A 23,719-nucleotide genomic window follows, 5' to 3' on the forward strand; every position below is an offset into this window, starting at 1 on the left:
AACAAGTCTTTGAGAGTTAATGAGTAAACATGAGGTGCGTTTTGGTGTTGACATCCAGGATGGCCGCACATACGCCATTGTGCGCGCTCACATTTATCGCAGCCCTTCCGAAACTCCCTCCCTCTGCTATAGAATGGTGCCCTCCAGCAGAACGAAGCCTCAGCTTTAAACACCCCCACCCCTCCCCCATATATTCTCTCTCCCTCTCTCTCTCTCATCGCATGTCTAGCCCATCTTCATCCTCCCCCCACCCTCCTCCACATCCTTCCCCTCCTCCACCTCCTACCCCCTCCCTGCCCCCTATCCGTAGACTCCTTGTCGGTTACACAGCATGCGCCGCCACGTGACCTACTTGTGCGAAATCTATCCGTTGGTGAAATTGGTCCGGGAATGAAAGTGGGGTTGTATTATGATATAATTTGTTTATTTAACTTGACGCGGATGGCTTGAAGACGACCGTTGGTTATGGTAAATTTCACGGCAAAGTATCATTCTAGAGATAACTGCATTCATTTTATATTCCCGTTATCTAGTGTTTGATTTGAAATGCAGTAGGTCTATTATTAGCTCTTGCAGGAATCTGTCATCCACACTGTTTGTGCTGTTGACTTTGACCAGAAGCTCACAGAAAAAAAGAAGAATAAATATAGCATCAGAAACTTATAAGCCTGAAGGTTTGTAGCTAGGCGCTCTCTAGTCTTCAAACGTTATGTTTTTTTTCAGTCTATTTAGTACTGCGTTTTTCATTTTATAACTTTAGATATTGATGTGATGATTGTTTACGATGGTGGTGGCTCTGTCACCATTGTAAAGGTAGATGGCATCAATCTTTGTTGGTGTTATTGCATCAACTTGTATTTTTATATTCTTGTAATTATAGAGATACATCAAGTGCATAAGTGTTAATCCGTTAGTTATATGGTGTATGAACTTCAATAAATAGTTCCTATTTCAGTCATTTCCGTTATCACACGGGATATTAAGACTAACGTTACAAAGCAAACAGAAATTATGCAGCTGTGTGTAGCCCCGCATACACCGTCCACGTAATGCGGTTCGTCAGCTAAATCAGTCTTCGTTACGTAAGTCCTTTTTCCCGCGAACAACATCGGCCCTTGTTGATATGAGTGCCGTTTTCTGTGTGGATCGGGATTCAGAAGGGACGAACACGTTTTCTGTTGCAGTTGAACCCAATGCCCCCTTCCTCGCTCGGGAGATTTTATGGTCGTTCCAACTCCGACCGCCACTCCCCAAACCTTCAGATGCCCATAAACTGTTCCAAAAGGGTTTAAACTTGAAAAAACTATTCGTTTCTTAACGTTTTTCTGGCCTGGTCACTTTTTTAGTTTTTCTTTTTTTTTTTAAGTTTCGGCAGTTTTTGTGTGTCACGTACCCTATTCATTAGCAAAATCACCTTCGTTCATTAAAATACTGTATGGTTGTCTCTGAGCAATGTTTATTTGAACACACTGCAGTTTGATTTGCTAGACATCTTGAGCGGGGTTGCGACCTCTTGTTGCCGTTGGTTGTGGATGGTGAGCCTAGCTAGCCGTCCTCTCTTCCGTATGGCCTTGGGCGCGGTAGGATACGCCCTCAAGTGGTAGATGCCACTGCTTCGAGCCTTTGCACTGCCACACACTCAAACATGCAGTGTGTGTCTTTCTCTCTCTGTCTCTCAGTTACTTATCCTCCAATAATGCAAATGACCCAGATCCTTAGGCCTAAGGGTACTGGTAGAAGAAATGTACCCCTTGAAAAGATGACTTAACTGCCTATCGTTTTCTCCATCCCTTTGAAATTGATCATTGCTGAGGTGGCTAGACTTGAAGATTTATTTATTTGTCGTTGTGACGCTATCGTTCAATAAAACAGTTATTTCTGGCTTGTGACTCAGTTGTAAAAGTTATTGATTTGTTGCTGATTTGCATTTATGCAAATCAGTATAATTACTTTGTCTCAGAATGACTCAGATATGATATGTTAGTGACAGAAAAATGATCCTGGTTAGTTTACCATTAACTTCGCGTTTCAGAATGTGAAGTTTTTTTAGGTGAAATTATAGTATTCTCATATCAGAAAAAAAAATCTTACATCGGGGTCCTTGCCGGTATGGGGGTAGTGCCGCCAGTGCATCTCACGTGGTGCCCTGCAGACATTACTAAAGGGCGTTTGCAGGGTCCCTTCGACCTCGAGCTGCCCTCACTTTGTAGCCTTCTATCCCCGTATCCTTTCAATAATCTTGCTGCCCAATGTCTGTATAATTTCTTAGTGCAGATGTGGGGTCTTCACCATTAGATCGATTTTCACCATTAGATCAGTTCGACCATGAGATCACATCTTGCACAGTACTTCATCTCTTTCATTTTCTTAATCCCATGATTTTGCTGCCCAGCCACTCCAACTCTTTCTTTTCACTGTCTTAATTGCTGAATGGCTAAAAAGTGTCCTCTAACAATAGTGATTCATGGATCAGGATAAAAACACAACTAGTAATCTCAAGTAATGTAGTCATGAAAGTCGTATGAGGCAGAAGATGGCAGAACTTATTGCCCCCTTGCGGAGCGAGTCCTACTTCTTTCAGTAAACCAGGTCGTTAGTCCTAGCTGATGAATTAATGTGGAAGACGAGGGAGAATGTATAGTCTTAATAAAGACATGCCAGCACGAAATCGTGAATGGCACGTACTTTTTTCCCCCTCATTTGTTCGTAATTTGGATTCATTCAAACGGCAGTTTTTTTTTTTTTTTCCAGTCATGGAGTGAGCTTTTAAGTAAACGCGCAAGTCTTGTTCGGGTTGCTGGTAATGCTTAGATCTTTTGTCACAGTCTCTCTTGACTATTGATGTTACATTAAAGCGTTAAATGTTGCATTATTACTTGAAACGTTTTCCTTAATTGGGAGATGACGCTATTGCGGCTGTTATCATGACCCTCATTAATCTCATTGTCTTTTAACATTCGGGTTTCTGGCTGACTTCTTAATGTGTTTGGGAGCCATTTAGAGGTCACATAACATGTCGCTTAGCGGCACCAGTCTGCCTGGCGCCCTCACCTCCTACTTTTAACTCTCTCTCTCTCTCTCTCTCTCTCTCTCTCTCTCTTATTTTAAGATTTTGTTAATTATTGCTTGTAGGAAAGTTGTGTTTATTCAAGTAAGTTTGTTTGTGCTAGTGAATTTTGGGAGCGGTGCACTAATTAATCAAAGATGGTTTGTTTGCAGTTAAAACCTTCAGCACCTTTTGTTTACGTAGCGAGAATGTTTTATGTACATATTCCCCGTAATGGAAGTCATGTGGGGCCGCGCGTGTTTACTTGCTTAGTGTCGAGTTAGAACTTCATCGAGTTGTAGAACAGAGCCTCTGTTGTGTGGGCAGGCAAGTTCGCTCTCACTCTCTCCTCTTGAGACTACCATACTTTGCACCAGAGTTCTTAGCTGTGGCTGTGGTTTAGGTGTTTATGTATGTTTGGTTGTCCCCATGCTGTGGTGTATGCAATTGTATTTACTTTCTGTGACTGTGGTGTTTGTGTGTGTGTGTGGTGTCATTGTGTCGTTTTCGTTGGTATGTGCGTTTGTCCGTTTTGTTGCCGTGGCGTTGTTTGTGTCTTCTCTGCGCGGATGTGTCTTGAACGTTTGTCGTCTTCTCTGGCTGTGGTCTGTGTTCGTTGTGGCTGTGATGTTTATTATTTTTTGTCTGTAAGATGTGTCTGACTTTTCTCTTTGTCTGTGAGATCCCCTGCTTGTCTCGTGTCTGTTTCTATAATGTACATGTTCCTTCTGCGTATTCTCTTCTGTAGGCTACCGTCTTAAATATCCACCCACTAGCTATCATGGCCAGAGTGTTGAGGACATTTGCATGCGTTGAGCAGCAGCGTCAGTGAATTCTAAGAATAAAGATAGCAGAGTTCTTTTGATAGATCGTTCGGTGGGACAATAGACTGCGAAAAGTTGCTCTCATATAACGGATATATTCTATTGCCGTTGACAATTCCAACTCGCAAATAGCAGCACCCTCAGTGAGAGCTAGTGTGTTTATGCGCAGCACCATTTTCTTGGAAGCTATTTCATTATTTATCATTTAAGGAATTCTTCATTTCCGTTGAAAAATTTCTCAGACGACCTGTATTCTTCTAAGCTTCCTTTTGCAAAAGATTAGTCTAGTTCTATAAGGAATGTTTGCGACTGGGTATAAATTCCCCTGCAAGTAGCTTCCTTCAGTTCGAGATTAATGCAATAAAAAGTATTCATACAGTCGAAGTGTATATTATATTCTCTGTAGCATCTGTTCAGAGTTAAGAGTTATACAACAAAATACTGTCGCTTCGAAACCTCGGTGTATCAACGCCTTCATTAATCATCGATAATACTGCTCTGTAAGAAACCTGATAGCATTGGGCACACTATCTAACACCAGCCCTTGTTTATTCTCGTCGCCGGCCAACATATGGCAATGCTGTGCGCAAAAAGTCTAACCGTTTGTCCACGTCAAACATCTCTTTAAGTAGACGGTCTGTGGCCTTATCTCCATTGGCACGGTAGGTTGTCCTGATAGCATTTCCTTGTTGCCAGGTTCTGTATTGGACTTGCATGTTCAAACACCCATCACTCCTAAGTTTGTTTATATTTCGCCTCTTCCCATTGGCTGATGTCATGCAGGAACCATCCTGTTTCATTGGTGTTGCACAAGCTCTGGGGATAGGATGTGGGATGGAGGTTATATGGATGGCGAGGGAAGGGGGAGGGGGTTAATTATTAGATAGATGTGTGTGTGTGTGTGTTCGTGCGGCCGTGCGTGAACGCTCGCGTGCCAGGGCTCAGGAGTGTTGAAGGGCGTGGAGTAACTCCAAGACAAGTGGGAATTATCATGAACCGGATTTAATAGTTTTAAGCCTTATTTACAAAACGCTTGCGAGCTCGGGACCGTTTCCCGGTGACTGTCGAAGTGTCAAGACTTGACAGATGTTCTGTATACAGTAAAACAGTTTGTCCACTTTGTTCTAGACTGTAATTGGTACCTGTTGTCATTTGGGTTGTGGTTCATGAAACGTTCAACAACACACATTGTCGTTTGAAGCCCAGTTCAGGCTTGTACGAATACTGACATATTTCTGTGCCCATATTCTTCAGCACAACCTTTTATGGCTCGTGCAATATTCTCCTTTGAGAGAGAGAGAGAGAGAGACTGCGCATCGGTCTAGATCTCTAGAAGGAATCATGCTTTGCGGGGGGTTGGTTACTGAATAAGACTTGGAGATTTTTTTTTATGAAGGTGGAGCTTTTGATAAGAAACCAGAAAGTGGATCTTTTTCCTGAGCGTCGAAGGCTAGTAAGTTACACTTCGGTGTTCTAGCATTATGGCATTGTAGTATGTATTACGAAATATTATTGCCATCAACAGTAGCACAAAGATGAATCTTACGTAATGCTGTAGTACAATTTTGCTATTTTAACTTAACGTAAAAATTTTTGCTAGATTTGTACAGAAATAAGCAAAAAGTTTTAGATTTTTATGATGTTTAGTTTTTTTTTATATCATAATAAGCAACAAAAAATAATGGTTCTTGTGGACAAGTTTTCAAAAACATTATCCAGATTATTACTCTGACTTGTATGTGGAGGTCTGTGTTAATAATAATAATAATAATAATAATAATAATAATAATAATATCCACAAACCTGAAAAGTTGAGTACAGCCAATCCCACATTGATGATTTGTAACCTTTTTCTTTGGCGGAGGAAATTATAGTCGATGAGAGATTATGAAAATTAGCGGTGTAATTACTGTTATTATCTTAGAAGATACGATAAGAAATAAAAAAAATAAATTATTGAAAAAAGAAAAACGTGTAAAAGCAACGTTCCCGAGTTCCGGTGCATAGTTGGGCTTCCTGATGATTACGGTTTTTCTAGCACTCAAGAGCAAGTCTCTATACCCTGTTGACGAGGGGTTTGCTCTCTCTCTCTCTCTCTCTCTCTCTCTCTTTCTCTCTCTCTCTCTCTCTCTCATATACACGCACACACACACATCTACATCTATTATTAACGCAGGTAGAGTTTTGATTTTATTAAACGAATGAGCACTAATAATATGATGTTGTGTGATGAACATCTTGTTTAGGTGTTGTTCCTCCTCAGATACGAATACGAATTCTTGATATCGTAAGCAACATAGTTTTTTCTTCTTCTTTAATATTATGCTTTAACATATCGTCCTATTCCCTGGTTCTTTGCACCTAGTGATTAAGAGGTTCGTACCTTTTGTGGACTTGAGTACGTCTAAATTTCCCCCAACAATTTTCTGGTGGTTTTTCTTTTAGGACCTGGTTTATTTATCGTCGCCTGCTCCCTATCAAACACACGTAACGTGTTTCTTGCCTCTTGTTGCTGTTAGGCTCCGCCGGTCTCCCCAGCCTTGTGTTGTTTGTGTTAAAATAAACAAGCCCTTGAGTTTGACGGTGCGGGTAAATGACGACAGCGGTGACGCATTCAGTTCGGCGCGAAACAAATGACGACTTCCCTCCAAGAAGCAGCAGCACAAAAGATTGCAAGCCGTTTGAAAGACCCAACGCCATTCTTTTCGAAACAGTTTAGTGCAGAAAAAGAATCTGACACGTTCACAACCAAGGATGAGAGGTCTGTGACATACACGAGAGTTATTTGTGTATGCTGACGTGCGCGCGCATAGATACACCGGCCGGCAAAGCCAAGGCCATAGTTTCGGGGGGGATAGGGATTTAGAATCGGAAAGGGGGAGAGGGAGAGTGGGTGAGAGGAATTTGGCATCTCGAACTGATTGTGTTGTTATTCTTTTAAAGAATGAGTTACTGATGTTAATCATTAAGTATAATTACTCACGATTCAGAGGTATAATGATTTAAGATGAGAAAGAAATGCATTTGCAAGCTTTCAACATCTTGCCAATTCGTTGTCTCAGATACAAAATATATTCTAACATGAAAGTTTTAGCGTTAGTTGAAGTATAATTTCCACAGTGCAGTTCTTGTCTCTTTTTTTTTTAATTCATTCTTACATCATTGTGGAAGCATGAATAAATAAGACGAAGAGGTTTGGGTACATTTGTTGAGTGGGGGAGTGCAATTAGGAGTTGAGCTGCACTCCAGTGCTTGGCCATCATAGCCTCAAATTCAGCATTTTCTTCCTGATTCTCTGTGCCTTCGTTATCAACCGTTTTTGCAGGTTTTTCCTTTGCATCATTGTTAATTTGTTTAATTGCCGTGATTCATGGGAGCTTAATTGTAATGCATGAAGAATGCTGGCTGAAATAAGTTGACGTCATAAAATTCGTGTGGCGATATCTGGCGTGTAACCCTGTCCCAAGGTTAACGTGTTGCCAGTTTGCAGCATGAAAAACTTCTATGTAGAACTGTACTGGTTGGTTTATATGCATTTTTAAATGTCTCAAATCTATTCCGGATCATTATAGAGCTTAATTATAAATTGTAATGGAACATTACTTTCAAGGGTACGTTTATGAAACAATGCCATTTAAACCAATCTAAGTAGAGAGAGAGAGGGAGGGAGATCAGGTCATCGATTGGCAGCCTTCCATACATTGTTGTTGATCACAGGGAAGATTCATTATGAACTATTTGTCCCCCAAGGACAGAGGGAAGTAAGAAGTGGCAAGACGGATTGAAGGGCAATCGATTGAGAGGGAGCCAAAGACTTTCATAGACCCTCCGTGATGACATTAGTTTCCCCAGGTCTGCGACTCTGAGACCTTTATACATTAAAATAGCAAAACCCCCATCTTGAACTTGACCCAGCGAGGTGCATGATGAAGCAACGTTTAAGCTTGAATGAACGCTCTTGCAGCAGTTCGCCTAGATGCTTTAGCGCCAGAGCTAAAGCTGCGTTTTACTCCTTCCTCTGGACCTCCCGCGGAGGAATGTAGGTCTAATGTGCTCGCTTAGTACTGCACACCTGCCTACGAAAGTTGTTGTCGTCATTGCTTGCAAATGTAAGAAAGAACGTAATCGTTGCTTTTAAATAAATATTCTGGTTGTCCATTTGTAAGTAATGTAAGTATACGATAGGCTCAGTACTGTAACAAATTTGACTCAGAAACATCTGATGTAACATATTTAAGCACTGACGTTTTTATGTTCGTATACACTTGCTTTGTGTTAGGAAGTCCGGCTGTGTGTTCGTCAAGGCCTTTGTTAGCGTGCTGGGCTAAGCTAAAAAGGAAGATATATACAGACAGCTCGTAGATAGGATATGAGATATTGCAAACAGGTGTGTCGTGGCGTTTATAACCGGATTCTTAGATGATTTTCTCCTTCCCTGCTCTGTTACTGTTAACCGCTTTTGGATGAGTAAACGTTGATTAGGTCTCTCTCTCTCTCTCTCTCTCTCTCTCTCTCTCTCTCTCTCTCTCTCTCTCTCTCTCTCTCTCTCTCTCTCGTCATGATTATATAAAAGCATTTGCGAAGATCTTTTACTTTTGAAACTAACCCCACAAATGGTAATTGCTTACGATATTCCACTAAGGCCTTCACTGAGAATAGCAATTAATCGTTGACTTCGGACTTCTGATTGCTTCCCTCCAAAAGTATTTACCTCAGAAGTATTTAAATATCTCGAGGATAAATAATCATTAGGTTTTTTCACGCCTTTATTCTTGCAGTTGACTCTGACTCTGCGTTTTCTTTGTCACAGACGATTGCTGCGTCATTCGTGTTTTTTTTTTATTTAATTCGTGTGTTTTTATTACATAAAATCTCTCTCTCTCTCTCTCTCTCTCTCTCTCTCTCTCTCTCTCTATATATATATATATATATATATATATATATATATATATATATATATATATATATATATATATATGCATATATGCATGTAAGTTTATTGTTTCTTCAATCTTTACTCCATAAAAAAATGAGTAAGTATGACATAACAGACACCGTTGATAATGCGTATTGTAAGTTATATAAAGTACCGTATACCTTATAATGCATTTATGACGGTTTCGAAAGGGTTTTCCGAGTCATGCCTAATTCTCAGATATTCAGAAACATATACTAGTTGAAGGTATTGCATTTTCAGCTGATTTTTTTCTTTTTTCATGACTGGAAAAAACGCGCATGTCAGAGTTTAAAGTGTATATTATGCCAGCATTTTTTCACTGTGCTAGCATTAGTCTCATACTGAGTGGGGACAGAAGTTGTCACTCTACTTAGAACATTTCACGACATGCGTATATATGCTCATAAATACTACATGCGTAATATGCTCATAAATACTAAAAAAAAAAAAATGTTCAGCAGCGTTCAAGAAAAAAGCGAAGAAGTCTGAGAAATATTTTTGAAGGCAATGTTTACCTTTTGGTCGAAGGTGGTGCTACTAAGCGCTGTGTTTGTTTTCATTTCGGCTCGAGCAAGTGCGACTTAGCGTTCTCGGTGAACCCTTCGGTTGTAATTGACGTAGGACGACCTTGTCCCTAAAACCTTGGTGGTACGCATGACACCTGACACACTTAGTCTCACCCCCGCCATTCAGCCTGGTGGTTATGTCACACCTTTGGTAATTATTGCCCCATTTTTTTGTTGGACGTGCTTGCGTATCATACGAACGGTTGCGCTCACATACGCATGTACACCCACACTATGTATACATATAATGTGTGTGTGTATGTATGTGTACATAGCTCTGTGTGCGTTCGTGTGGTAAAACCCTTGATCACACAAAGTACGGTGATTATCTTCTCTCTCTGGAGAAGAGAGTGTGGCGTAAGGTTGCGTATACTCACAGTTGTTTCCCCATGACCTACTTCCACCTATCCGGAAGTATTCAGTAATACATAAAATGATACACGACCTACATCGCCTGCTGCGATGTTGGAGAGGGAAGGCCACAGAGACCTGCGCGAGTTGTTTCACAACCTCACTTCAGCAGGTCATAAGTACTGTTCTGTTCCGCTTGCTATGGATTCTCTCTCTCTCTCTCTCTCTCTCTCTCTCTCTCTCTCTCTCTCTCTCTCTCTCTCTCTCTCTCCACCACAGCCTTTCAGTTCCTTGAAGCTTAAGATGGCATATTTCGTAATGACCAAAACACGCATTTCATAATGTTTTTTTTTTGTTGCCTGAAGAAGCTTCCTAATGCTACACATGAACTTCCTTTCTGGGAGCAGTGATGTTGCTCGTTGTTTGTATCGTGAAAATGTAAGTAAAAATAAAAATATATGTGTGTGTGTAAAATATAAAATGTATTTTATAATGTAGTGAGTACCCTGTAATAGCGGGACCTCCCCCACCCCACCTTTGGTAAAGTATGGATAGGCACACTCCCATTCCCTTTTACCTAAGATAAATGATGCTCAAGGTTTCTCAGGGTAAGGTAGAAAGGTTAATGATACTGCGTGTCTTGTTTGTTTACTACGCAACTCTGTTGGGATGTCGTTTTCAGATTTGTCTTTTCGGATTTTCATAATGATGGAGTCATTTGAGACGCCATAATAGAAAGTTTTTTTTTATGGCTGCGGGAATATTCCTGAGCATTTTCTTTATTTATTTATTTTTTGTATGTGGGTGAGAATACAAACATAAGACTATAAAGCCTTGGCGGGTTAAGTCGTTAATTAGGTGTAACACGAATTTAAAGAAAAAATGAAACCTTAGCTGGTGTAAAGTAAAGCAAATGGCAGTACTTTGAATTCACAATATACAAGTGGTGATGATATTTGAATGATATTGAAGTAATGTACACTTTAACTGCCATTCTACAATCTTGATGAGTTAAGATGAATGCTTATGAACAATTCTCAAGAGGAAGAAAGAGGAGCTAATAATATATTTATGATCTTCCTCATTCTTCCTTAGTCCTAAACGTGGACAGTACATGTCCGACCTCCACAACAGATGCCCCGAAAGGAATTTTTGAACCTTAATAAACTGCGTTTACCCGAATGGTTAGAACCTGTTTATTCTTCCTCCTTTATTTATTAAGTTTGATTAGATGACTACAGTGGCGTTTTATAAAAAAAAAAAAAAAAAAAAAAAGTAAAAATGTGCGCCGAATTTTCATCGGAGCAATCGAATTTTCTGTACATCGTATAGTCAAGGCCACCGAAAATAGATCTATCTTTCGGTGGTCTCGGTATATTGCTGTATGAAACTTTAACCACGGCCCGGTGGTGGCCTGGCCTATATCGTTGCCAGACTCGATTCTGGATAACTTTAACCATAAAATAAAATAAAAACTACTGAGGCTAGAGGGCTGCAGTTTGGTATGTTTGATGACTGGAGGGTGAATGATCAGCATACCAATTTGCAGCCCTCTAGCCTCAGCAGTTTTTAAGATCTGAGGGCGGACAGAAAAAAGTTATGACTTTGCACTTGCGACCTCTCCGTTCATTTTCAGTTCTTTATTAAGTATTGAGGTTTGGTATTGTCAGTGGGTTGCCATTCCCGTCGGACTTCTCATTTAAAAAATGTATATAGCCACATTTCCTCTAAGAGTTCCTAGCAATTCTTTTCGGATGAACCCCTGATGTGACCCACCACAGTCGACTGAGTGCCAGGATACCATTGAATTGCTGGAGTTGAAGTTGAATAGGTTATGGATACCTGTACGTATATACATAGTTGGAAGGTGTAAACTGCCGAACGGCTGCTCGGGTCAGTAAAAAGGTGTATGTATGTGTATATATAACATATATATATATATATATATATATATATATATATATATATATATATATATATATATATATATATATATTGTATATAATTCACACACACATATATATATATTTGTATATAATACACACACACCTATATATATATTATATGTATATATTATATATTTATGTATGTATATTCAATTTTTCGTCACCAGATGAGTATTCTAGACCAGAACTGAAATAGTTTTAATTTTCTTGAGTACTTTGAAGTTATTGATTACAGTCGACTCCATTCTCTCACGTCTTGAGGCTTTTTCTAAGAAGGGAGACGACGTCGCTTCCGAGAAGTCCTTTGAAGACCCCTTCTTGAGGTAGTTACGCCTCTGCCTTACGCAAAGGAGGAGTCCTGTAAATGAGAGAGAGAGAGAGAGAGAGAGAGAGAGAGAGAGAGAGAGAGAGAGAGAGAGAGAGAGAGAGAGAGGAACTGCCGTTACGTATAACTTCTCTTCCTGTCCTTATCTTTGAGATGTGAAGGAGTGTGGGCCACAATTAGAGTTTTTTTTTTTTTTCTGGTCCCCTAAAAAACAATATTTTATTCGGTCTGAATCTCGTGCGTCTCATTTCTTCGGCTTATCTGATAAAATTTTTGGGAAAATGTTTCTTTTCCATTTTGTAAAGGGTGTGTCGCTCTCTCCACATTTAGTTATATTTTTGCTGGGGAAAAATTATAGTTTTCTACTTGTGGACTTATGAAAATTACAGCTTGACCGAAATTAATTTTTGTAAGGTTGCACATGTTAGGATTTTTTTTTTTATACTGGGATCAGGTGTTGGTTAAAAATCCGTTCATAAGTGTAGGGTCTCTTGGAATTAGTTTTGTTAGTGTACTCCTGAAAATGCTCGAATCATATGTGTATATATATAATAATGTGTTTATGGTGTGTGTGTGTGTTTATGTGTGTTCCCCCTTCCCACTGATAGGGTCAGGTAACCCAGCCATCTTCTGAGAAGAGGCTCTGTAATTTCCACTGGATTATAATTCTTCAGTCTCCCTTTTTGAATACTATACAGTTCACGATTTCTTTAATTGTTAGCATTATTATTTGCCGTATGCGTATATTGACGATAGACAAGTAAATCAAGTAAAAAGTATGCCGAAGTTTCTTCGGCGCGATCGAGTTTTCTGTATAACCGCTACAGCGTATAATCAAGGCCACCGAAAATATATCTATCTTTCCGTGGTCTCGATATAATGCTGTATGAAAGTTTAACCATGGCCCGGTGGTGTCCTATCCTGTATCGTTGCCAGACGCACGATTTTGGCTAACTTTAACATTAAATAAAATAAAAACTACTGAGGTTAGAGGGCTGCAATTTGTTATGTTTGATGATTGGAGGGTGGATGATCAACATAAAAATTTGCAGTCCTCTAGCCTCGGCAGCTTTTAAGATGTGAGGGCGGACAGAAAAAAGTGCGGACGGACCGACAAAGCCGGCACAATAGTTTTCTTTTACAGAAAACTTAAAACCCGTAGACTTCAAGAACAAGCTTACACATTATGCATTCCCCAAACAGGAAAAAAGAAGAAAGTCTGGGCGGAAATGACAAATGAATAAAGATTAAGTAAATAGGTCGTAGCGCGCTCTGTCTCTTAATGAAATTAACGCCGAAGATGAAAGTGAAACTCCCATGGGAATGAGCAGACGGGAGATGGCAGTGTGGAATGACCAAGAAGAGCCTTTACGGGGCTTTCGTTTTTAATTAGGTTTTATATAAAGGGAAATACCACGAAGGAAAAAGTGACACAACGGAGTGGTCGCTAGGCCTTTCGACTTACTGCTGTGCAAAGGACAGTAAGTCGAAGGGCCTAGTAACCACTCCGTTGTTTCAATTTTTGCTTCGTGGTATTTGCCTTGATTTATACATTCATCACGTTCCATATGTTCGCGGTTCAGTTATACACAATTAGGTTTTAGTAAAATCCCTCCCACCTCTTATCATTCCTGATTTCGCGCCTTAAGAGTTACTTAACAAAATCCGTGTTCATTCATTACAAGATTTACTCGCAGCGTGAGAAGGAGAAGCGATTAGCCATGACGATGAGACGGAGAAACCTTACGCACATGTAATATTCCGTGCGAATATTTTCGGGGTCCGGGCGAAATGAGAGTTCCCTTGGGAATGTGTCAGTAGGGGACCTGTCGTTATGAGAGACCGAGGGAAATCAGTTAAATGCAATTGCACGACATTTAATAACAATAATTCAGGCTGTGTTGTGATCGATCGCAGTTTCGGGGGCCTAGACGAACGCATTTACTTTGGTCCAAATTCCTCTCGGTTTGAGACCGAGTGGAGTTATGAGTTCGCATTGTTCGGACATTGTTGAATGAACAAATTAAATTCATATATGGGTATACAGTAAACACACAAATTAAGTTCACTTTTGGAGCATTGAGTATATGAATTAGATTTATGTATTGGTGTGCAGTGAGTAAACTGATTAAATCAATTGAAATGATTTGCCGTTTTGATTGTACAAACCGAACATCATTCCTGATGGGCAAAATTGTTTGCAAATTTTGCTCATGTAACCTTTTCACTCTTTTGGGTCAAAAAGCTTTTGTGAAGTGGATAGCGAGCTACTCTGCTAATCATGGGAGACTAAAATGTTCATGTTGCAAGGATAAAGTACATTTCCCCTGCCGGAAAAATTTTTTTCCATGCACGTAAAAAATATGTAAATACTCTTCTCGCCTACCATATGTCCTTATTTCACCAGTGATCAGAAATATAGATGTATTCGAAATATATGGCTGCAACTTGTATATAGTGTTTCCGTGGGTCTTTTATACCCATAGTGTACGGTTAGAATACAGTAAAAGACATTCGTATTTACGAAAGCGAAGCACGGGGGCTGGGACGACGCGAGGGCCCCCGTTCCCCAAGTGTGCGTTTGCAGAATGGGACATGCGGCGACTTGCGGGTTTTCCGTTTTGCATGCCTTCACCTTTAAGCCAAAGGGTTGTGTGCGAGATATCCCTTTTCCATTAACAGCATTTCTGCTTTTCGCTCGGATCACCCAATCCTCCTCCTCCTCCTCCTCCTCCTCCTCCTCCTCCTCCTCCTCCTCCTCCTCCTCCTCTCACACGTCCCAGAGTTTGCCCGAAACCAGGTCACTTGAAGAGAGAGAGAGAGAGAGAGAGAAATGGGGGTGGGGTGAAGTAGGGTTTTTGGGGGCCCGTGCAATAGCAGAAGTTGGTGGGTCCTTCTCCCAGGAGATTCGTGTTTCTTAAGGGTCAACTCATTCCGGGAGATGTCATGAGGAACGCGTGTTTGGATTCCACGGAAGAAATGGAGTCGCGGGAAGCTGGATGGAAGGAGATGCCTCATGGGGAGGCGCCTCGGTGCATTTGCTTTATGGGAAGTTGAGGGGACCCAATTTCGTATGGCCCCTCGTCTTCATATTTCCATCTGGAAGAAAGCAGAAGAGGGTAAAAGAGAGTGGAAGATGCACGTCTTGGAATACGGACACTTAGACCGCAAGGAAGATGCCGGTTGATTCCGTCATTAAATGTATCCTAAGATATAATTTAGTATTCCAGTGTATTTTATGTACCTGATACTCATTCTCATCTTAAAATGCCCCTTGAATACATTGAACTTTAGGTTCACGTGAACCATAACTCACCATAGACAGTTCAACAGTGGTTCGCGTGAACCATAATTCACCATAGACAGTTCAACAGTGGTTCGCGTGAACCATAATTCACCATAACTTACCATAGACAGTTCATCAGTGGCCCACGTGAACCATAATTCACCATAACTTACCATAGACAGTTCAGCAGTGGCCCACGTGAACCATAATTCACCATAGTTCAACAGTGGTTCACGTGAACCATAACTCACCATAGTTCAGAGTGGTTCACGTGAACCATAACTCACCATAGACAGTTCATCACACTGTCAGTGAACAGAGGCTTCGCTGAGGAATTGTAACAGCGCGCTGAATGATCCTGATCTTTGTTGGTTTATGGAAGTGTGCAACGTGACTTTCGACCGGAGATGGAACCAACGGTGCGACCGTGCAGACGAAAATGTTTTAATCGATCTACGGTGTCAATCATTGCAAACACGTATAATTACTGTGGCTGTCAGGATATGTCACGATTTTGGAAAAAGAAGTTGTCACGGTATTACCTCATGTATATGTTTATGTATATATGTATATAAATTTAAATATACATATGTATGTATGTATATATATATATATATATATATATATATACATATACATATATATATATATATATATATATATATATATAAAATGAGATAATACCGTGAAAACTTCCTTTTCCAAATTCGTGACTTATCCTGACAGCCATAGTAATTACAAGTGTGTGTGTGAGTGTGTATGCTAATGGGTCTGTGCGCGTGTGCGCATGCGCCCAAGACAGACAAAGCATTGCTTATATTTCAACATCTCGTATTATCATTCTGATTATGAATTTCGTCATGTGTATTTCTTTGAATGGATTTTATTAATTTAAATATTAGCTGTTTTTGCGATTCAAAACTTGGCTTCAATTATTAAAAGAAAACCTAATTTTTTTTTCCTGCAAAAAGAAATATCCTAGAATCCATGCGTTAGCTGCCTTCTCGCTAATTCCCAGTAATCAGTCAAATGATGGAGAGAAACATCACAGGAAGTAACGCGGAGCACTGACGATGACACCGAAATAGAGTAAGGAAGTGTTGATGGTCTTTTCAGTATCTTGACAGAAATATTTAAACCGAATAGTGACGACCAGTATTAATATGTATCTCTGTAACAATGCGAACGTCACTTACTGCGCGTTTTCCTCTCTCCTTGTTTTATATTTATTCCCTTCACTTCAATATCGCCACGTCAGCTGCGCCTGTAACCCATTCGTACCCTGGGATCAACTTTTAAAGTAGCTTGAGCAGGCAGACAGGCAGGCACGAAGAGAGGAAAAGAGGAAGAGAGAGAGAGAGAGAGAGAGAGAGAGAGAGAGAGAGAGAGAGAGAGAGAGAGAGAGCAACATGCATTTACAGACACGCTGCCTGACTAATCTGTGGGTCACCATCCACTACCATCTTACCTCCACATGTTGGATATGGTGCCGGTAAATGCATACCCATGTTGTCAGTCCTTCAGGTTATTTTTTCCAAGAAGAGTTCAAAGAGAGGCGTTACTAACAACCCTTGAGGAGTTGTAGTTCTTCGCGAGTGACAACGACCAGAAAGAAGGAGGGGATTGCATGCACCAACCCTCGATTCATTTCGTTTTAAAGTATCGTTGGCCTAGTGTTTCACAGACTTTGGAAAATGCTTCCATTTCCATCGAGAGGTTGCTGGAAACCTCTCCCCTCCCCCCCTCCCCCATCAACCCTTTCCTTTAACCGAATGGCATTTTTAGAATTACTTCGGTTGATATGGTGGCTGTCTTTATAGGGTACATTTTGTTGCATGGTATATTTTGTGATGTTCATTGGGAAGTAAACTGCCGAGACATTGTAATATCCATTGTCACGTGGTCATTGTTGCTCTGAATTATGTATGTAAGGATCCTTTATGAAACTAGATTTAAGATACATCGTAGTACTAGCACAATTATAAAGTTCCAAGATACATCCTAGTACTATGTACATACTGTATATAGTACTAGGATAATTATATATATTATACACACACACACACACACACACACATATATATATATATATATATATATATATATATATATATATATATATATATATATATATATATATATATATTTATATATATATATACAGTATATATATAATATGAGTCTTTGTGTAACAAAAACCACTAGAGCTCCCATGCCGGCGGCAGCTCTTTGTGCATGAATGGGGAGAGCGTGAGCAACTGGTCAGTCGTCTGTGGAGGCAATGCGCAGTTCACTCTTTTTATGGTTTAAATATTTAGCTTTCGGTTATCTACACAATTTTTGGTACCCGAGTTAAATGAATGTTTATCGGCTGCACCGTTTATCTACAAGTATTCGTATCAAGATGTTATCAGTTTTAATATATTTTGACAGCTGTATGCCTGGGATTTCGGTTAAATCTTTCTGGCCTGTATAATAGCCGAGTGATTAGCTGTGTTCAGGTAGGTGGGAAGAATATTGTAATTAGCAGATAAATTTGGCTCTGTATTTCTGAGGCAAAAATTATTCAGTTTCTTTCCTTTTTTAGTTGGTTTTGTAAAGGCCATTGTTAAGTTGATGTCCATTATTATCTTGATTTTTTTAAAAAGTGAAGATCTAATCGTGAATTACCAAACGCAAAAGCAAAATGGAACGGTGCGTTTAAACGTCTCTGACACGCCAAGCAGGCTTTAATAAACTACCGGGTTTATTCAACTTAGATTTTTTTCCAGCTTCGGAAATTATATTCTGCGAGACAGAATAATTACGGAAGGTGTCAGTAATTCTTCCAGAAACTGAAATCAGGCTGTATCGGTGGTGTCTCATTTCGTCGTTCTTTACGAAAAGATAAATATCTGGTGCTTAGTTGCGCAAAGGCAGGTGGCGAGCGTTGCCTTGCCCTTGTTTGAATGTAGCGTTCTCTGTTACAGTTGCTCCGGTATTCCATGAAAGATATTTCTTGGTTGGTTATGAACGTCCTCGCTGTTACACAAATCACAAAGTGATAGGCCGACTGTTACCCAACTGAGCCGAATTTCTGTCAAACAGAAACAAAGATGAACTGACGGAACACGCAGCGTAACGTTCGTAATCAACAGCGTTTCTGAATTATGACGGCAATTACCCTTAGAAATCCTTCATTATTGCAGCGAACGACCTTTGTACCGGATGGAACACGATGATGAGAGTTGAGGTTCCCATCATTCAGGCGGCTTTGTTTATGTTGGGCAAGGTGCTTTCCCCTTTAAAATCGGACCCATTGCGGAGGTGGAGGAGGAGGAGGAGGAGGCGATAGAGATTGTAGTGGTGGCAGAGGTGGAGTGAGGAGCCTTTCTTCTCCTCCTCCTCCTCCTCCTCTGCCTCTCTCTAGCTTCTCTCTTTTTCCTTTAGAACGCAGGTGATGAATATTCCTCAGGGGATTCGTGAATTACGGTCGACTAGAAAAACATAAACATCTATTGTTTGATATTTTCCTTACGTTGTTCACGCAAAGCAAATTTATTACCATTCGTACTCTGTAATAACAATGCCTCCAGTGTTACGTCACACGCAGTAAATGCAGGCAGGCTCAGTTTGTTGTTAAAGGGGACGTGAAAAGCTACTTAGTGCTTCTGTCACCATAACAGCTATGTAACTGAGGAAGCTGCTCCGGGTGTGTGCGTATTTAGGCTTACAGTATATGCTGGAGTCGGCGGCTACCATAGTTGTATGAGGGCGCGGCTTGGCTTCTCCCATTGCTCCCTCAGATCCTCCTCCTCCTACTTCTCCCCCTTCACCTCCTTCCTCTTGAGGGCGACACATGCGCACTGGTGTGTTCTTTGTTCATCCTTTGGCTTGGCGGGAATTGGGCGCCAAACTCGCTGGACGCATTGACTTCTGGTGTCAGAGATGTGGTGATCGAAGACACTCTCCTCGGGAAAGACGTAACACTGGGAAGTCTTTAAAAATGAATAAAAACAACAGGTTTACAGTAACACTAACGTTGGTAGTGGGAGGGACTGCTCCATCGTATTTTAACTCCCTTGGATATAGGTTGGTCGAACGTATTAATTGATCTGTGCTCTAGAGGTTTGATGGAACGTCCGAAAATTGCTATTTTAATCATGGATACATAGTAACCGAAGTTCTTGAATATTTATTGGATACAAATACTATGCAGCTCTTGAGTCTTTCCAGAATGGAAGACCTGATTGCTCATAGATACAAACACTACATTTTTAGTCATCCTTTATAAAAGACTACAGTGTGAATTTATGAATTTGTTATAGTTTTGAATTGAAACGCAATAAAAGACAAAGCAATCGCGGGAATATTGTATTTACATTTTTCCCCCTAGAAGTTTTTGACTGGCACCTGGAAAATACAAGTCATTAACCCATAACCGAACTGTTCTTTCGGGAGATCGGATTACTGATTCAAATCAGAGGCAGTTTTCTTCAAAAGAATGTTCATGTGTAAAGGATTTACCATGACATGAAATCACGTCGTGTCTGAGTATTCGGAATGGAGTCTAGCAATTTCATTTTTGTATCTTTTCAAATTTTCGAACGTGGAGAGAAAGCTAAGCTGTAAAAAAAAAAGATTCGTAATATTTTCGTTAGGCCTTGGGTGGCTAAGGAGATTGAACCGGTAGTGCCGTCGACCTATGAAAGGAAAGCCTTTCTTTTGTATGCCAATAAGTGATGTTGCATACATGCAAAGTGTATCATATGTTTCTTTACTGTAAAGCTTGAAAGTAATTGTTTACCGGTTATTATGTATGCAAGATAGTGAATAATGCTGACTTTCATGTAATATTTCTGCAACACCTCATCTAAGTGTAGAAGTGTTACTTTTGTTTTTACCATATAGTTCACAGCATGTTGGTCTCCTGTACCTCATTGGTGCTAAGACGAATAAACATAAGACTTGAGGTAGTTCGTGTGTCTTTGTTCAGGTTGAAAAATTAAGTCGTATTTCAGGTGAATTTTCTATTTCTCTATATTTTCTGTTCATAAACACGGAAAGTGCATATTATCACGTGGAAAACCTATGGTAATTTGACACCACGTTTCAGTATATGCACCCTTTGAATCGTTTGCCCATATTTAGGAAACAGTAGCCTATACAGAGTCAAGAAACTCTTAGGTTGTGGTTGGAAAGGTTTACTTTTGTCTTAACAGTATATATTCAGAATATCACTCATTCTGTATGCCATTGTCTCAATCGCATCTTTGTTTTCACTTTTAACTTTCAGAAGTTGTCAGTATTTAAACAAAAGGTGTGAAAACGAAGTCTTGTGTGACACCATCTTGAAGGGAAGGTGGTTGTTGGCTGTTGGCCAAATAGACCACTAGACGCGCGCTCACGTGCGCACACTCACACACGCGGACGCTTTGGCACTGCTAACCGATGTTACTCAACCAGGAATCTAATCAGCAGTACATCATTGTAAAATAGACTACGTTCTCTTAGCATTGATTTTGTGCATTGATATTGTTACAGAAACAATACACTTGGTCCCTTTATAATTCCATTAATATCAAAGCCAAACGTAGATTTAGATTTATTTTGATAATCTCCGCCAATAATTTGATTTCTCAGGACGCTATTGCATTTGACGCGGAAAGCTTCATTCATGGTATTCCTGTTGGGTAATTCGATGAATTAAGATAAAAATAAACCTTTTTTAAAAATAGTTTTAGCTGTAAGTCTAATATTTTCAAAATGAAACTGACTGTTTTTCACCTCTCTTGAATACGTTCACGACGGTATTGCGTGTCTCAGTTTTATTTAGTGTATATATTGCAACATTCGCGGAAAAGGAATCGGGTCGGAGAATGTCGCAGTAGAACCTTAGGGTTACGAGAAGCTAGTAGGCCTAGCGCTGACGTAGAAGGCCAAGCCTACCTCGTCTTCGTATTGATTATTGAAGTCCAGCATTGCCTAGTGACCCAGTTTCCTAGGCTGAGTCTTAGGCCTATGTTTGGGTTAACTTTTTCTTTTTCAAAATAATAGGGTTTGTAGCTCAACGTATTAGTTGGTGACTAGAGTCTCGTACCATAAATAGCTTTGCCCTCAATAAAATTGTTGTGTTGATGCCGTTATTCTACAGCTTATATGGAATATTTTTTTTTATTTTGATAAATTGTTAGCTCGGTTATAACCTAAGTCGAAGAGAATTCACACCATAAAATATGGGTATTTTAGTAGTGTGAAACGTGTAAAGTATTCGGAAGGATTTAAAAGAATATTGAAAATACATATTAAACCGAAACATACGATATCTACCCATAAGAGCATCAGCTTGTTGAACATCGAGTTAAAAAAAAAAAAAGATGGATTTGGTTTGGTTTCTTGCTTGAATTTACTTGATTTACTGTCAACATCACCTTGTCTCTTTCACCCTTTATAAGTCTTATCTTCCCTACTATTAAATTTATTGGCATTCTCTCTAGTGCTGTAATAAGTAAGTGTTTAATTTTTTTTTATGCACTCGTTCTAACCTTCCTTGTCTATTTTACAGAGTTCAACTCGCACTATGTTCAAATGCACTTGGACTGGCTGCCAAGAGATGACTTCAGCCTGTGATGCCATTGAAAGGCACATTCGCTCCACACATCTTGGGTAAGTGCTAAAATACCTTCATGGTATCTTTTTTTTTTTTTATCCCACAAGTTGTCTCATAACTGTTTTTCATAGATTAACTGAATCATGATAAGGACGAGAATGATTTATGAAAATTTCCGTGGAAGTCCTTGCCACAGAAGATGACAGTGTTTCAAAAATGCTTAGTTCAAGTGCACACATCTTGATTGCAGCCGTATGTAAAACCAAGCACAGTATCATCAGTTACTTGAAATTAGTGTTACGAGTGTAAGTGAATCACGTAGTGGATGTGTGGTAGTACTAGAGTTCAGCCTCGCGTGTTTTGTGCTATATTTCATATTAAAGAAAAACACACAAATAAAACAAGAAGTGCATTATATGCACTGTACTTGGTATAGGTGCCAATTAACCAAGAACACCATCACCAGTTTTATTCCGTATTCATAACAGTCATGTAGTAATTGTAACTGTAAGGATGGGTTCATATTTACTCTTGGCTAAGTTACAAGTTTAAAAGCTTCTACTTTACGATAGATAGTCAGCATCAGCATATACGATAGATAGTCAACATCAGCATAACAGTTAATTTGAATAATTTTCTCTCTACATATAATGTTAGAGATCAAGTTCCCTGGCAAATTAGGTTCAAAAATGCTCTTAGCATTTTCCACTTCGATCAAGGGTTGTGACAAGTAACTTATATGTCCCTCTACTGAAATATCATGAATTTTGAAAAAGAAGGATTTTTTATTTATGTAAACATTTTCTAGCTTCTAATGGTACAAACACAAAAGGCTAATTAGCAAATGCTGTTTCAGACGTCAAGAAGTCAACAGCGATCACAGTGAGAGTGACAGCGATGACGAAGACGATCACGAGGAAGAGTTTTATTGGACAGAGGTCGAAGTGAATGTTGCAACTTGGGTGGACCCTTGTGAGCCACTGGTCACCCACAGCGTTCCTGCTCCGACCCTGCCGGCACCTGCGATGGCTTTGACATTACCACCTGCGCCTGTCACCTTGCCCAGTCAGCCACCCATAATTGCTGATGCCCCAAACATACCCGCTCAGCCGTCCCATCCAAAATACGTTCACGTGTCATCTCCACCGACACTTAGCCACATGGATATGGCAAGACCTCCACATGAAGGTAAGGCCATTTCATACTGAGACTTTTTTTTCTGTGAAAATCCACATAATTTTTTTTTTATTAAATCAGAGTCAAGGATATTTTTAAAATTTGAAATTGGTAGTTTGCAGCTTTTCCTGTAAGTCAAACCTGCATTGCACACTATTATAATAGCGTTTTCTGAACGTTGAAGTCTTCCAAAGCATCCTACAAAGTTGATTTATGCAGCATTTAGGTTGATTTGACAAGGTGAAAAAACTAATCAACTTTGCCCAAAAAGGGGTTATGTTTTCTGTATCCAGTAGTATGTCTTATGATAACACGTGTAACTAAAACATTACCATTTAGTATATGTGATTTTTCTATAAGCGGAATGTTATGTAGTTTAACAGAAGCCCGAAGTACCATATATACTGTACATGAAATGAAAACAAAAACCTTACTTTCAGACCCGCAGTACAAGCGTCACCTGTCAGGGCCAGTTGCTAGTCTCTCAAGCTCATGGCCACGCAGTTCTGCCTACTTAGTAAGTTCTTTTTTGAATGCGTTGTAAATTCAGATACATTACATCTTATATTATGGGATATGATATGGAACGGTTTTCTCTTTCTTAAGCCATGTACTGTACAATACCTGTATGGGTAATGGTTGAACTAATGAGC

The 23,719-nt window shown here is 39.8% G+C and overlaps 1 protein-coding gene across 2 annotated transcripts in view; it reads left to right on the forward strand.

The window, feature by feature from the left end:
* The window catches only part of LOC136832545 (zinc finger protein 704-like), a 290,565-nt gene that overhangs the window by 261,024 nt on the left and 5,822 nt on the right, over positions 1-23,719 (forward strand). For both annotated transcript variants that reach the window (XM_067093538.1, XM_067093539.1), the window contains 3 exons: positions 21,846-21,946; positions 22,747-23,078; positions 23,507-23,583. In XM_067093538.1, the coding sequence (XP_066949639.1) occupies positions 21,846-21,946; positions 22,747-23,078; positions 23,507-23,583 (510 nt within the window). The remainder of the gene's footprint in view (positions 1-21,845; positions 21,947-22,746; positions 23,079-23,506; positions 23,584-23,719) is intronic.

Source organism: Macrobrachium rosenbergii, chromosome 50 (genome assembly GCF_040412425.1).
Source record: "Macrobrachium rosenbergii isolate ZJJX-2024 chromosome 50, ASM4041242v1, whole genome shotgun sequence".
In the NCBI taxonomy this organism is placed as follows: domain Eukaryota; kingdom Metazoa; phylum Arthropoda; class Malacostraca; order Decapoda; family Palaemonidae; genus Macrobrachium; species Macrobrachium rosenbergii.